The sequence below is a fragment of the Elgaria multicarinata genome, chromosome 19, assembly GCF_023053635.1.
Source record: "Elgaria multicarinata webbii isolate HBS135686 ecotype San Diego chromosome 19, rElgMul1.1.pri, whole genome shotgun sequence".
NCBI classification, from domain to species: Eukaryota; Metazoa; Chordata; class Lepidosauria; order Squamata; family Anguidae; genus Elgaria; species Elgaria multicarinata.
In genome coordinates this window covers 20,058,904-20,074,573 of record NC_086189.1, presented here as the reverse complement: position 1 = coordinate 20,074,573, position 15,670 = coordinate 20,058,904, and the positions used below count along the sequence as shown (strand labels likewise).

The 15,670-nt window shown below is 47.5% G+C and overlaps 1 protein-coding gene across 2 annotated transcripts in view; it reads left to right on the top strand.

The window, feature by feature from the left end:
• COL5A1 (collagen type V alpha 1 chain) overlaps positions 1-15,670 on the top strand; it is a 145,968-nt gene that overhangs the window by 28,185 nt on the left and 102,113 nt on the right. For both annotated transcript variants that reach the window (XM_063144675.1, XM_063144673.1), the window contains exons 2-4: positions 7,725-7,892; positions 10,047-10,260; positions 11,348-11,510. In XM_063144675.1, the coding sequence (XP_063000745.1) occupies positions 7,725-7,892; positions 10,047-10,260; positions 11,348-11,510 (545 nt within the window). The remainder of the gene's footprint in view (positions 1-7,724; positions 7,893-10,046; positions 10,261-11,347; positions 11,511-15,670) is intronic.

Sequence of the window (15,670 nt, the reverse complement as noted above, 5' to 3'; positions counted from 1 at the left end):
CCATCTTCCAGCAGGGAACCCACCAGCAGGACATGAATGCAACATGATTGCCTGCCCAAGTTTCCAGCAACTGGTGTGCACAGGTATACGGCCTCTGATACTGGAGGTAGCATATAGCCATCAGGACTAGTAACCACTGATCACCTCCCTCCTCTATGAACCTGTCTAACCCCTTTTAAAACTATCCAACATGGTGGCCATCACAACGCCTTGAGGTAGCAAATTCCATAGTTTAACTATTTGTTGTGTGAAGAAGGTCCTTCCTCTGATCTGATCAGGAGGACCCCCTTGGGTTCTAGTATTATGAGAGAGGGAGAAAAAGGTCTCATTATCCACTTACTTGACACCATGCATAATTTTGCACACCTCTGTCATGTCTCTCACTTTTCACCTAAGCTAAACAGTCCCAGATGTTGTAACTTTTCCTCATAATGGAGTTCCAGCCCAAATGTAAACACTACAAGTCTCTGTCTAGAAAATGTGTCATTTAGTGTCATTTAGCCTTTCATGTGCAAAGGGTTTAAAAACAAAATCAAACAAAGATGGACAAACATTCAAGTATGTTATCCTCCACTTCTTGAAGTGGTCTGGTCTAGAAAGGACTGTACCACATGGCATGTATTGGCACCTTATCAGCCAATGCTCAATGAGCACAACCAGGAGTGTAAAAGTTTGTTGACGGAATATAGGGTATAAAACACAGGGTAGTCACACTATAGCTGAGGTGCTGCTTCTGTGCCCGCTTCAACATCATGAAAACAAGGGTGTGTTCATGGCCGGATGGTGGCCAACTTCAAATGACAACCCTCTTGTGTGAAACAGCTGTCAAAGATCAAACACTGCAGAGAAAATTTTCATGTTTCTGGTGTCCTGCTTAATTTAATCATCATCATTGCATCAGAATTTCTTCCCTCAGAATTCTTGCATGTGCCTGAAAGGGTCCTTCCCCCAAAATTCACCTTACGTTCCACTTTAAGCCAATGTTGTGGTAACTCTACCTACTCTCAGCTGAGAAACGCTTGTTAATGGATGCAGCCAGTGGATAAAGCATAGTGGATGAGAAGCAGAGAAGTAAGTCTTCTTTTCTAGAGATCATTATTGGAATTTAAATAGAAATACTGTAGGGGCAGAAGGTGACCTGCGTCCCTGCCTGTTCAACCTGCTGTTCTTGTTCAAACTGTTGATCTCTTTAAACATTTATTGGACAGGTCAGAACCTCAGATAGGGGATATGCCTGCAAACAGAAGGAGTTCTTCTGCCAAAGAGGGCACCCACCCTAGTGTCAAGTAGTGGTGCAAAGGCTTGATCCAGGATATTCAGACAGGGAGCAGAAAACTCAATCCAGATGTTGCCCAGTTGGGAAAAATACACCCCGGGTTTGATTAGGAGCTGTGTTTTCCACCTTTGTTTTATGACTGGATGAGTTGACCTCAATTGACTGGGCAAAAAGCTTTCAAGAGGACTTGATTCAGGAGTAAATCTTGGCTCTCACTGAGCTTCCCTGGCAAGTGATGGCTGGTGGCATTGGAACGGGAGGAGGGACTCAGAGAGTGTTGCGAAAACGTCGGTGTGGTTTCTTCGTCCTGGTCTAGAGCCACACTTCTCAAAATCCAAGCACTTTCCCCTTTGACAGGATAAACAAAAATAGTGCTCCTCCCTCCAAGCCAGCCGGTTCTGGCGAATGGCTGAATTCGTCGTTACAGGTTGGCTGCCCAAAATGGCAGCCTCGTCTTCAGCCTCACCTTAAGGTTTATACAGAAGCCCTTTTGTGTTACAAGAATGTCATTGTATTGGCGATTCCATGATGCCTCCAGGGAATGACGTGGTGGGACCATGGGATGGGTATTTCAGGCGCACTGAACCTCTGTCACCCCAAAGGCCAGATTCCATTTACAAGAATCTCTTGGGGCCAAAATACCCAAAACACTGGCATATTTTACCTGAAGGCTCCTCCTGCCAGAGACGCAGCCTCAGGAGAGACATACAGGCATCTGGCCTTGTATCCATGGTTAGCCCTTCTTCCCCCATGCGTTTATCCAAACCTCTTTACAGTCAACTAAATTGGTGGCCACTATTGTTTATGCGGCTGCTGACACTTTGGGGTATTACAATGAGGGCATCCGGCTTTGGTTGCTGTTGTGGAACGTAGACAAGGATGTAGACAAGCTGGAGCGTGTTCAGAGGAGGGCAACCAGGATGATCAGGGGTCAGGAAACAAAGCCCTATGAAGAGAGACTGAAAGAACTGGGCATGTTTAGCCTGGAGAAGAGAAGCTTGAGGGGAGACATGGTAGCACTCTTCAAATACTTCAAAGGTTGTCACACAGAGGAGGGCCAGGATCTCTTCTCGATCATCCAGAGTGCAGGACATGGAATAACAGGCTCAAGTGACAGGAAGCCAGATTCCAGCTGGACATCAGAAAAAACTTCCTGACTGTTAGAGCAGTACGACAATGCAACCAGTGACCTAGGGAGGTTGTGGTGTCTCCCACCCTAGAGGCCTTCAAGAGGCAGCTGGACAACCATCTGTCAGGGATTCCTGCATTGAGCAGGGGGTTGGACTCCATGGCCTTGTAGGCCCCTTCGAACTCTGCTATTCTATTATTTCTGATTTCCATAGTTCTTCCATCTTGGAATGGGAATGATAGAACTGGAGAGGCAATGGCATCATAAATGCCACAGGTCAAAAACCTCACGCCTTCTTCTTCATAATGAGAGATGCTGATTTCTGTTTTGGAACATAGCAGATGTCCCATTCCAGCACAAAGTGTGTGGTTAGTTTAGGCCTTTGGATGATCAAGGTCTCATCTTGGAAGGCGGCATTATGTGGATAAGGAGAACAACGTGGTAGCTATTTAAAAGGAGATTTGCTTTCGATCAGCCTATGAGGAAAGGCATGTGTGTCGTAGCCAACTTCAAACAAGATCCCTCCCTTTGTACTTGGCTTTTCTTCGCATTCATTGCCGCTAGTAATTAGCCAAATCATATTTCAGTCACTACCCCTCAGGCCATGAAAATTCATGTAGGTTCTTGCATAAGTAGGCCACAAAACCCATGGAAAAGAGGCAGCATTGCCTCTTTTAATGCCTCTGCCTTTGGAGAACTCTTCTCCTCCTCCTCCTCCTCCTCCTCCTTCTCCTTCTCCTTCTGAACCCCTGGCATGTCCCAGAGGAATCAAGAAGGGGGACTGGGCTTTTCAACCTTGCAGCATGAACAGACAGCAGGCTACAGGAGAATCCCAACCATCCCCTGAGGCTGGGCATTGCAGGAGAAGATGGCTCCCTGTGGGTGCGCTTTCTTTTCAAGGACACCTTTGTGGATCTGTTCAGATCCCCCCTGAGGCACCGTCAGAAAGTTAGGGTGGAAACGCATTGCAGATTTACTGGCTACTGTGTAGGACGAGCATAATCAATACACCCTCCCTACCAGGTAGGACAGGCAAGTCCCAACTGGTCGCCAGATCTACACTGCTGCTTTAAAGCAGTTTAAAGCGCTTTATAAGGGTTTTGAAAACTGTCTACGGCGTGTGTCCTGGGCCTCAGCAGTTGTTAAAACTGTTATAAAGCGCTTTAAAGCAGTCATGTAGATCCTGCCCCAACCTGCCACCAAACAAACACTGGATGAAGCACCAGGACTTACCCTGAAGTAAACCCTACCAGCTTAAGGCTTTAAAGCAGGTTTTTTTTAAAGGGGAAGGGTGGGGGGGGGAGGTGAAAAGGGAATAAAATCAGGTTGAAAAGGAACGACTAGGTAAAAAGCAGCGTTGCAATACCAGTACAATAAAACACAGCGCAGGGTAAAACAGGGAGCCCTTCACCAGCTACAGCCAGACAAACGCTGAAGCCCAGCTGCCCCTGCCCTCCTTTACCACACAGCGGTCTCCAGCTCAGCCGGCCAGCGCGCGCCCGCTCTGCCTGGAGGCCCCCGGGGAGGCCACGATGCGAACCCAAGCAGCCCTGGCCCGGGGGCTGCTCCATGGCTCAACTGCCAGCGGCTCCTCCAGGTTCCCCCTCCCAGCCAGAGAGCAAGGCCAGCCAGCAGCCACCGCAGCAGCAGCAGCAGCAGCAGCTGCCCTCAATCTTCCCAATTAGCCCTGAGGCAAACGGTTGCTGAGAACAGGGGCCTGACTGGGAGGGCCAAGCCTGCCAGCCGGCTCCCAGCAAAGGACAACCCTGTGAGGAGGGACGCAAGCCCAGGCCCTCACGGCAGTCCTGGGGTGGGTGGGGTGGGGTGGGGTGGGGTGGGGGGCAGCCTCTCTTCTTCACAGACCCTGTTGTCCTCCCCCCCCCCCCCAGAAAGTCTGAGTTGCTTTGGCCTGAGGGGGGGAAGCCTGGGCTGGCCTCGTCAGGTACCAGCTGAGGGCCAGGCTCCATGGGGTGAGGGTGGGGCTGCGCCTCCTCCTCCTCCTCTTCGCCATGGCAACCTGCCAGCTCACCTGCTGCCTCTCGCGCGGGCACAGCAGCAGCAGCAGATGCCACGGCCTCCTGGCTCTCCACCTGCCTGCATGCTGAGCAAGCAAGCCACGAGAACCAGGAGGAGGAAGCACAGCTGGTGTCCATGGCAGTGTGAGAAGGCCTATGAGCTGCACCCTTCCCCATGCTTGGAGAAACGAAACATTCTCCTCACCTCACTTCAAAACTCCTCCGCTCAGCTTGCTCCTGTTCTCGTTCGTGACGCCCCCGCATTTAGGGAGAATGGGCACTCCAGTTCACGCTCATGGCTGCAAATGGGGCATCCCGAGGTAAATATACTGCCTTGTATTGCTTTTTAATCCTTCAGTTTAGATATGACCCTATGAAAAGGAGGACTGGGCTCCTGTATTTTTAACGGTTGAAAGGTGAATTTCAGCAGGTGTCACTTGTAGGCACCTGATGAAATTCCCTCTTCATCACAGCAGTTAAAGCTGCAGGAGCTATACTAGAGTGACCAGATTTTAAAGAGGGCAGGGCTCCTGCAGCTTTAGCTGTGGTGATGAAGAGGGAATTTCACCAGGTTCCCCTTATATACAAATGACACCTGCTGAAATTCCCTTTTCTGTGCAACTGTTAAAGATAAAGGAGCCCTGTCCTCCTTTTCATATGGTCACCCTAGTTTAGAAATCAAGGGGCTCCCAAACCCCATGGCCTGACTTTATATGAGCATTCCTCAGTCACCCATCCCTAAATCCGCAAGAAATTTCTAGAAATGGGGATATTTATTATTATGTTTATATCCTGCCTTTTCCCTCTTGCAAGGAATCCAAGATGGCTTACATAGTTCTCCTCTCCACATAATCTTCACAACAACCCTGTGAGGTAGGTTAGGCCGGGAGTCAGCAGCTGGTCCCAAATCACCCAGTGAGTTTTATGGCTGAGTGAGGACTTGAAACTGGGTCTCCCTAACCCCTACACCTCACTGGCTTTCCTATCCGGACTCTCAAGTATGCTGCAAATTATTTATATCAGTATTTGTGGACAGGTGGGCCGGTCAACGTTTTGACGGCTGTTTGCTGTTATAAAGTCATTTCCCACCAGAGCAGGTAATCTGTCTCATGTCCTTGTAGAATGATCCCTGATGCCTGCTCTTAACTCTCAGCCTTCTGACAACTGTATGAGGCATAATAGTATCCAAAGTGCTATTACAGAGACATATATATATTCTGGAACGGCCCTCCTGCTACTACCTATGGAGTGTCACAAACGATTTGCAATTGGACAGATGCTCTCAGCACCTAATTGACGCTTGTCTCGTTGCATTCCCTGTGTTTGTTTGTGATCGCTGTGCATTTTGAGTGATTGGGGAGAATTGTGCAAAACGAATGTGATCAAAGCAGAAAGTTGCACCCCAGAATTGCAAATTCCTGATCTGAGATAGGGAATAACAGGAGGAATTCTCCTGGGCAGAGTGAGGCCTCTGGAGGTGAGGCCTGGTGGCCAAACCCCACATGTGAAAGACCCTGGCCTGATCTACACCAAGAAGAATAAAACACCTTGAAAAAGGTTTGAGGACTGTCTACGGGGTGTATCCTGGGCCCCAACAGTTGTCACTACTGTTATAAAACATTTCAAAGCAGTAGTGTAGATCCTGCCCCAGAGAGGTTTGCAGGCTATGTTAGATCCACACACCAGACAAAGAGATTATGGTTGTTGTTGATTTTAAATCTATTCCTTCTGTGTTTTACAAATTGATAGGCGTCTTTTGGTCCACACACACCCCATTGATGGGATCTGATTCTCCTTTTTTTAAGTATGAGGATTTCATTCAACTTGCACTAATGAGCATTAGTGCAAGTATGAAATTGTGCAAACCTCCCCACACACACGCATACACAATAGTCCACAAATCCACTGTGAAATCACCAGGTTGGATTCCTAGAAATCTGAACACATTTGAATCAATTGCAGACTTCTACATCATCCCTAAATGGAGGCTTCATATCTCTGGGATAGATGATGTGTAATGGTATGCTACAGGATCATGGCCATCTAAATATTGAAGGGTTTGCGTGAGAGCACAAATTTCTGAAGTATGACACTGGATTTCTTGTAAGGGTGCTGATGTGCCCTCTCCTGAATGTAGGTTTTCTTTGGCCACCATGTGGACAGAATGCTGGACCAGATGGACCCTCGGTCTGATCCAGCAAGGCTGCCCTTATGTTATTAGGTGGGAGACAGAGATTGGCGTAATTGCTATTGGGAAAAAGGTCGTCGTGCAGAAGACAAGATGTCCCAAAGGGTTAATCCTGCCACTTGACAAATTTTCTCTGGTTCTAATGACACTGGGTTTGCTGGGTTGGTTGTTTTGACTCTTTGGGCTGGCTTGTTAATTATATCAATGCATTCATTTTCATTTTTAAAAAATGACTTTAGCTTTTTAGGAAAGGTGTCAGAGGTCAACATAGATTTATAAATAAGGAATGTAGGCTGGTGGGGGGACGACTGTCAGACTATTTTATGCAATTGATGAATAACATCCAGGAACTCCAAAACCTCATTGTAAAAGAAAGTTTCCTCTACAGAGCAGCCTCAAAGTCCATACACAGAGCTTTACTGCACAAGGCTGTTAATCTGCTGTATCTACTTTTGGTTTCATCACAGAACTGAGATCCAAGCTCTACAAGAAGAACATTTCCTTTCCTGTTTTTCTATCCTCTAGGTGGCACCTTATTATAGAGGAATAGTACAAATACACAAGAGGAAATCATGCTTTCTTTTGCTTTCACAAATAGTACTGCATTTTCCCTACTCTAAAAGAAAACCTCGCTGGAAGTGCTGTTTAAAAACAGAAGTGAAATTGGACGATCATGACATCATCTAAAGAATCTACAAACCACCATCAGTTGGGAATGGCTAGTGCACAATAAATGTCTCATGCAGAAAAGTTCAGAGAGAGAGAGAGAGAGAATAATGATACTTCATTTTATGGGGTTACTAATGTTTGCTTTGGTTCTCTCCAGTACTGCCATGTTTCATTACACCTCCTACTCCTTCTTCTAGCTCGAATCAAATCTATCTGACCACCTGTCAGGGATGCTTTAGGGTGGATCCCTGCATTGAGCAGGGGGTTGGACTCCATGGCCTTGTAGGCCCCTTCCAACTCTGCTATTCTATGATTCTATGATTCTATTCAATGTTTTGGATTAATTTGTGTTGTTGCCGTTAATGCACGTGGTCGACTGTGTGTGTCAGACTATGCCGTAACCACTGCTGTTCACCTCTTTAATCCTGCCTTCTCCTTTCTTTTCAGCTGACCCTGCGGATCTTTTGAAGGTATTAGATTTTCACAATTTACCCGACGGTATCACAAAAACGACAGGTTTTTGCACAAGCAGAAGATCTTCCAAAGAAGCAGACGTGGCGTACCGAGTAACAAAACATGCACAACTGAGCGCCCCAACGAAGCAGCTCTACCCTGGTGAGTTTTCTTTTATTCCAAAGTAAGCAGGGAGCGGGTTTACAGTTGTTCTGACCACTTGCCTTTGCATCTCAGGGGTCTCTGAGCCTTTTGGCTTTGACACGTGGTTAACGGTGTCTGTGCACCTCTCTGACGAACTCCCCCAGTTGTTTGTGCATCATGGAGCGGAGCGCTGGTGATGTGAGATTAAGGCTTGTGTACAAAACCACTGGAAAGGAAAGGGCATAATTTAGGCCTTGGATATGTCACTTGGACGGCGGCCCAGGTCTTTCTGAGGCCTTCCATCCCATGCTCTTTAATAACACACATCATCCCAATAACTAGATGTTATTTCAGCTCCCAACAAGCAAATGAATGGATGGGAAGATAAAGATAACAGAAGTAATTGCAGAGCAGTTTGCAACTGGAAATGGCGCGTGGGGATTTGAGAAATCAAGGGTGTTGGGATGGGAAGGTTCAATGACACGTCGCTTTGCAGAAGAGTTTTCCAACCCAACAAACACTGTATTTCAGGCTAATTAGAAGGTTTTGTTTGAGTAAGCCGATAGTTTTAGGCTCTTTGCATTCAGTTTCTTTAGCCACTGCCAACACAGCACCGCATTAGAACAAAAAGTGAATTTGTTTTGAAGGAAGACAACCCAAACATTTGGGGGGTGGGGGGTGGGTGAGAGGGAGAGAGAATCCACTAATACAGTTTTCACAACAATATTTTCCAAAGGGCAGCTGCTGCGATTGAGATTCATCATTTTGTTTCTTATGTTCACTGCTCCGGGATCTATTTTAGATATGGAACAATATATAAATACTGTCAATAAATCAATAAATCCCCTGTTGTTTGGGAAGGGGATAGAGAAACAGCACAAGCATTTTCTACAGGGGGGACGTTCCCACGTTGTTTCTAGAACTGCCTTCCGCAGAAGCCGGGTGTGCAGAAATTAAACTAGAGCAGCTATTCTTGGCATAGCGATGTAGCAATAGGAAGAGGCTGGCTGGCTATAAGGCTACACAGAAGGCTTCTGATCACTGGCGCTGGGCTAGGTCCAGAAAGAAAGGGGGCAACCGCTGTGTTTCTGGGGTGTCAATTCAATTTCAGAGAGGCTCCTGAAGGCTGCATTCCAGTGACGGCTAGTGCCAAAGGCAACGTGGTTGGGGATAAAATACCAAACAATCTTCAAATGACAGTGTATCTTAGCTTAGTCTTAGGCCACAGCTAGACCTAAGGTTTATCCTGGGATCATCCAGGGTTCGCCCCTGCCTGAGCACTGGATCCCCTGTGTGTCACCAAGATGGACAGGTTAGACCCCTGGACGATCCAGGGTTAAACCTTCGGTCTAGCTATGGCCTTAGTTGACCTGGTTTGGACAACTAAGTGCAGGTCGCCTTGGCTTATCTTACCCACAACGTGCTGCAGCTCCTGTGAGCGCCACTTTGCATGTCCCACTCAGGTGTTGCCGTGTTGTGCAAGTGGGGGTTATGTGAGGGTTAAACAACCCTCACATAGCCCAGTATCAGAGGCAGTAAGCCTATATACACTAGTTGCTGGGGAACATGGGTGGGAGAGTGCCGATGCACCCATGTCCTGCTTTTAGGTCCCTTGTTGATAATTAGTCGGCCACTGTGTGGACCCTTGGTCTGATCCAGATTGGCTCTTCATAGGTTTTTTAAGTTCTAGGGTTATGCCAGGGCTGTTTAACCCTTGCATAACCCACACTTGCTGGCTTCATTCAAAATGACCATACCTGAGTGGGAGCTGGATAAGCAATGTGGTAACATGGTGGCCACATGATGCCCCACACAGAGCATTCTCAGTGTGGCTTAAATAACCCACGATAGGCTGTCTTGGCATGAAAATTGACCCACTGCCAATAATGAAGGTGTTGGACCGGGACCTTTCCCCTTTTAGTGTGGTGGTGGTAGTGGTGGTAGTGTGTGTGTGTGTGTGTGTGAAAAAGCTGGGAAATCTCCTGATGGTTGGGGGTCATGGGAAAGGCAGTGGGACCAGTGGAAGGGGTGCGGCCCACTGAGGAACCCCATAGGGGTGGATCCCCCCCCCCCACCATTGGGCTGGATTTGACCTGTGGCCCTGAGGTTGAACATCTCTGCTTCAGAGGGAATTCACTGATCTCTTTCCTCGGCTGCCTCTTCCAATTCCAGCATCTCCGTTTCCTGAAGACTTTTCCATCCTGACCACTGTAAGACCCAAGAAAGGGAGCCAGGCCTTCTTGATCTCCATTTACAATGAGCAAGGCATCCAGCAGATTGGCGTGGAGATGGGGCGAACTCCTGTGTTCATCTACGAGGACCAGACCGGGAAGCCGGGCCCCGAGGACTACCCGCTCTTCCGGGGCATCAACCTATCGGATGGCAAGTAAGTTCATGGCTGGGAGGAGGATTCAGGCGTTTGATACTGCCAGGTCAGAGATTCTTTGGAAGGACCAGTTTGGGGACATCATTTCTTTTTGTATCAGAACAAGGTGGCCCATCTACTCCAGGTGTAGGCAAATCCCAGGGCTCTGGGGCAAATCCCCCCCTCCAGAACCAACTGAGGGCTACACCCTGGTCCATAACTGACCGGAATCCGCCCTGGTTTTGCTGCTACCAAATTTGGTGGTCCCGTTCAGTGCAGGCCCATAGCTATTGTGTTGCTAAACCCTGATCTGCTCTCAGGATGTTCGTTGCTGGGAAATTCAGCTTTTTCTTGGCTCGCTGGAGTTCTGTGACTTGCTTTGCATCTACTAGTCGAAGTGTGGGTTCTTCCCCAAACTCTGGAAACTTTATTTGTGCATTTTTCCCCCTGCACTTTGCACAACTTTCTGAGCCATGCCTGCAAATTAAGGCTGGATTTGTGCAAATTGTGCGAATTTGAATGTAATTGGTGCAAATTCACTCATCATTTGCAGAAATCCATCCTTAATTTGTGCAAATTCATCCTGAATTCATGCAAATTGCAGAACCTGATTTTAAAAATGTGCAAAATTCCCACAAAATCGATGAACTGGCCCTGACTTGCTGCAGGTGAAGGTGGTGCTGCAGTGGGGAACAAACTTCAGTTTGGGGGAGGAAAACACATCAAAGTCCACCACCACCCCAATAGATTTCTCCAACACCTCTAATGCTTCTCCGGCCAAATGCTTCTACAAACTGCACACACCAGATATGAAAGCGGATGGCTCCCCACTGCTTCTTGCGCTGTCCCCCCACCAAAGCCTGCATTTTCCTGACCTATAACCCTACAGATCCAGCTTTTCCCCATTGGAGTGATAGAGGGAAACTGTACCTGTTGAAAATTGTCCTAGCATAGAGTTGATCAAGCAGCAGGTGCTCACTCCCTTTTTATTGCCCGTGAGAATTCTAGTAGTTTGTCTCCTTGGAGAGACGGACTCTGGGAATCAACTTGATTATGTGTCAATTCCAGTACTGGTTTTTAAGTTCCAGTGGTCCTTGTCCATCCCCAGGTGGCATCGGATAGCCATCAGCGTGCACAAGAAGAATGCCACCTTGTTTTTGGATTGTAAAAAGAAGGCCACAAAGCTATTGGACCGGAGCGATCATCCCATCATTGATGTCAACGGCATCATTGTGTTCGGAACCAGGATTTTGGATGAAGAGGTCTTTGAGGTAAGGGCCAGAGGAAAAGAGATGTCAGGGTGCCAGAAAGGCATCTTGAATGGCTGGAAAACGGGGAAATGCCAGCTGCGCCTTTAAAAAGAAGGTTCTGGGTCAGAAATAATGAGCTGTCTACGTTTACATCAGGTACCACCACCACCGCTTTGCCCTCTCTAGCTGAGCTCCTTGGCCTTTTCAGATTTGTACGGGTCTGTTGTTGAGCGTTGTTTCTCTTTCACAGTGGTACCCATTTGATAGGAATCTCTTCTTCTCTTCTGTTGGTGGCTCCTTTCCCATGGGTGAGCGCCTTCGGCTGGGAGCCCCTAAAGCTCTTGCCTTTAGACTCACGCCTTGACTCAGACACCAGCCTTTCATTGACCTGGTGGGGTTTGGCAAGAATAGTCGGAGTGGGGAGCAGCTTCTTCAGGTGGAACAGCAGCAAACAAACACTTGGAAGAGAATGAGAAAGGGAGGGAGAAGAGCTCTCACCAAGAATTCCTTTGTATAGTTTAGCAGGGATAAGCAGTAATGGGGAAAACCACATTTGACGCGCTCAAAACAAGGCAGAGTAAACTCACCCATCACGGTTTTCAAGTGATCTTTGAGCTGTCAATGTTTTGCCTTTGACTCCTCAAGTCGGCTGCACTTGTGGCATGAGATAGATGCATAGGGTTTATTTCTGCGCATCTAGATGTAGGTGCACAGCAACCTGTTACAGGCAGCTGAGTAGGACTCCGGTAGAGCGCTTTCATTGCCAACCCTCAAGTGTGACTTACTCCCCTCAAAGTGGTTGGTGTTAAGTATCCGTCAGACACCATGATTTTCCCACAAATGTTCTGCTACAGACGTTTCCTGCGGCTAGAAAAGGCCAGACAGTTCTGTAAAATTCTTTCTGTTGTGGGCAGTTGGATGTCAAGAGTGAGCTGAGACAGATGCCACTGACATCGTGATTACTGATATTTTTGATGCTTTGGCAACCTTTGAGCGACGCGTTTATTCATTTTTTGAAGATTGGCCCTCTTCGGGTTTGCATCTCTTGTCCTAGGGGTGTGTGCGAATTTTGTTTCGGCTCAGAAAACATGCAAGCTTGCTTTGTTCGCAACCCCAAATGCAAGCATGGGTAGGACACCAAATCTGCTAAAAAAAATAAAAAATGTGCAAATTCTCAAATGTGGGCACACGCTTGATTTGCACATGTTCCCTTGTTTGATTTTGTGCACATTTCCAAAATGTGCCAAGTTTCACATCACCCACACTTTAGTCTATGGGGGAAATTCATGCAACTTTGGAAATGTGTGCAAATTTGGGGCTCTTGCACAACTTTCACATTCCACAGCTGTTAGTTCTGTGCAAGTTTACAATTTTCATGAAACGAACAGCGAATGTCAAATGCTCAGGGAGCTGATGTTCAGAGGATCTTGGCATGGTTCAACATCCCTCATTCACCCATCCCTAACTCATCTGTAGTTTTTTACTGTTTGCAGCAGAAACCATGAGCTGACCCAGCCAGCTGGGAAAGTTCAACTCTGGGGGACCTTTTTTCAGGATTTCATCTTCCTCTTCCAGTGACAGCTTTACGCCAAGGGAGTTTCATCCTGATGCGTTTGTCCAGGGCCCTTGTCAAGTAGGCAGGTATCAAACCGCACTCAGCTTGAAAGAGCTTCATCTGACGAGGGGTCATGATAAGCAAAGCAGTCCGGTCCTGGGGGCATCATAAAAAACCTCCAACTTTCCACTGTGTCACTTCACGGCCTGAAGGGGAGGAGGGAGTTTCAAAATGTTCCTCCAACATTCTTTGAGTGGAAAGAACAACTTCCTCTCATTAAAAGTCAATTAGTTTCAGCTCCAGAATGTGTGACTCTTTCCCGATGGAGGATGAGGGGCGGGAGAAGGAGAAGTAGCAGCCAAGCAGGCGGTTCATTTTGTACAGAGAGATGTGGTTTGAAACACAAATCCACCCATGTGGACGCACATCAGGGATGATTGGAAAGGGGCTGGAAGTTCACTGTGCTTTGAAAGAATGAGAAGATAACCCTTGTGAATCATTAAAATGAGTAAGGGCAAAAATACAGAAAGGTCCAGTCAAAAAAGGAGGCTTTAGGGGTCAATGAAGGCCACATAGCGTGGGAGTTCATAAAAGCTGAATAATTCAGCAATCCACACATGAGCTGGTTGGTGTGGTTACAGTGTTGGACTGGGATCCAAGCTCCAGTTCCAATTCAACCATTGAACTCATTAGGTGACTTTGGGCCAGTCACTGGCTCTCAGCCGAACTTGCCTTGCAAGGTTATTATGAGGGTAAAATGGAGAGGAAGGGGGAGGAGGATCATGTATTGATGCAGAAATGGGATGGAACATACTCAATTTTGGGGGGTGGATGGGAAAAGGCGCATAACTGAACTTGAGAGATTCACCTAACTAATGCCTTAAAAACGAAATGGTAAATTATCCTGGTAGGTTAGAAGACTGGGCAGAAAAGAACAATGGAATTTAATGGGGACAAATGTGAAGATCTTCATTTAGGAAAGAGAAATTGGAAGTGCAGGAGGACACCTGTCTTGCCGATAGTATGTGTAAAATGGATCTTGGAGTTGTAGTTGATTACAAACTGAATTTGAGTCAGCAGCGTGATTTGGCTGCAAAAAAGGCAAATGCCATATCAATAGATGTATAGTTTCAAAACATGGGCAGTGATAGTTCCACGCTTCTGCGCAGTGGCAGCCCCCCCCCCTTGAATATTGTGTCTAGGTCTGGATACCACAAGCTAAGAAGGATTCTGGATCAATTGGAATGAGTTCAGAGAAGGGCAACGAAGATGATCCGGGGACTAGAAACTTAAGTCCAACAAGGAAAGATGGAAGGAACTGAGCATTTTTAGCCTTGAAAAAAGAAGACTTAAAGGGGGAAGGGATATGATAGCACATTTCAAATCCCTAAAGGGTTGCCACACAGAAGAGGGCTGCACCCTGATCTCTGTCATCTAAGACGGACATGAAATAATGGGCTCAAATTACAGGAAGGCAAATTTGGGTGAACATCAGGAAAAAGTTTCCTAAGAGCCAGAGCGGTGAGATGATGGAGTCAACTGCCTAGGGTGGTGATGGTGGGCTTTCCCTCACTGGAGGCATTCTGGCAGGGATTGGATGACCATCTCTCAGGGATAGGGATGTTGTGGGCGCCGGACTGAGTTGGAGAGTCTGATGGATTCTCCTGCATCTGCCCCCCCACCGACTCAGTTGGGCGCTGTGGAGCATTTGCAGACTGCCCGCAAGTCCTGACAAGCGCTGGGCAGCGGTCTCCCCTCTTCTGGAACCTTCCCTCTGCACCACAATGGAGGCTCCCAAGGTGATGTGCTGCCCCTCCCTGTTGCTTAAATGATGGCCGTAAAGGCCCCATTTATGCAAAACGAAAGGCCTGAATGCTCCATTTGTGCCTTTACTCTTGCATAAATGGGGCCTTTACGGAGCCATTTACACAAGGGGGAAAATGATTGACAGCTGGTGGGGGGCGATATGGGACTCCTGCCCCAGCCAGCTCTGAAGCCCTCCTGGTCTCTCCTTCCTTGCTGGTGTGTGTGTGGGGAATTGCACACGCACTGTCCTCAGGGCTTCCTGATTCTGCCAGTTCACTGGGCATTGCAGTTTGAGTTTTAGCAATGGGAGGGGTTATTTCCTTTTATCAGCCCCCGCCCCCAAGTATTATTCCTAAAGTCACTAATCCCTGGTTTAGTCCTCACTGTTCAAGGCTCGTTGCTTCCCCTTCTGCCATCCGTCATCTATTAATGGGTTTGTACTTGGATTATTTTTGGCTCATCTGCCTGTCGGATTAATATGTCATTATCAGACTGAAAGGCATCGCTCAGCCCAAACTATGTGAGAAAAGATATATATATGCACACACCCACATGCCCAGGGCTCATTAGTGGAGATCCTCAAGCACTCTGTCTCATCTCTGAAGCCTCGTGTAGTGTGAGCGACCCGCTGAAAGGTTGAGTGCTGCTGCCAGTGTTGGTGGGGATTCTAGCTCAGGAGCAGAGCACCGTTTGTATGCAGTTGGTCCCAGGACCAATTCCAGTTTAAAGAGATCTCAGGGAGCGTGGCCACAGAGAATAGCCTTCTCTGCCTGAGATTGACCAGCAGGTGGTCAGTTGCAGGTAAGGGGAACAATATAAT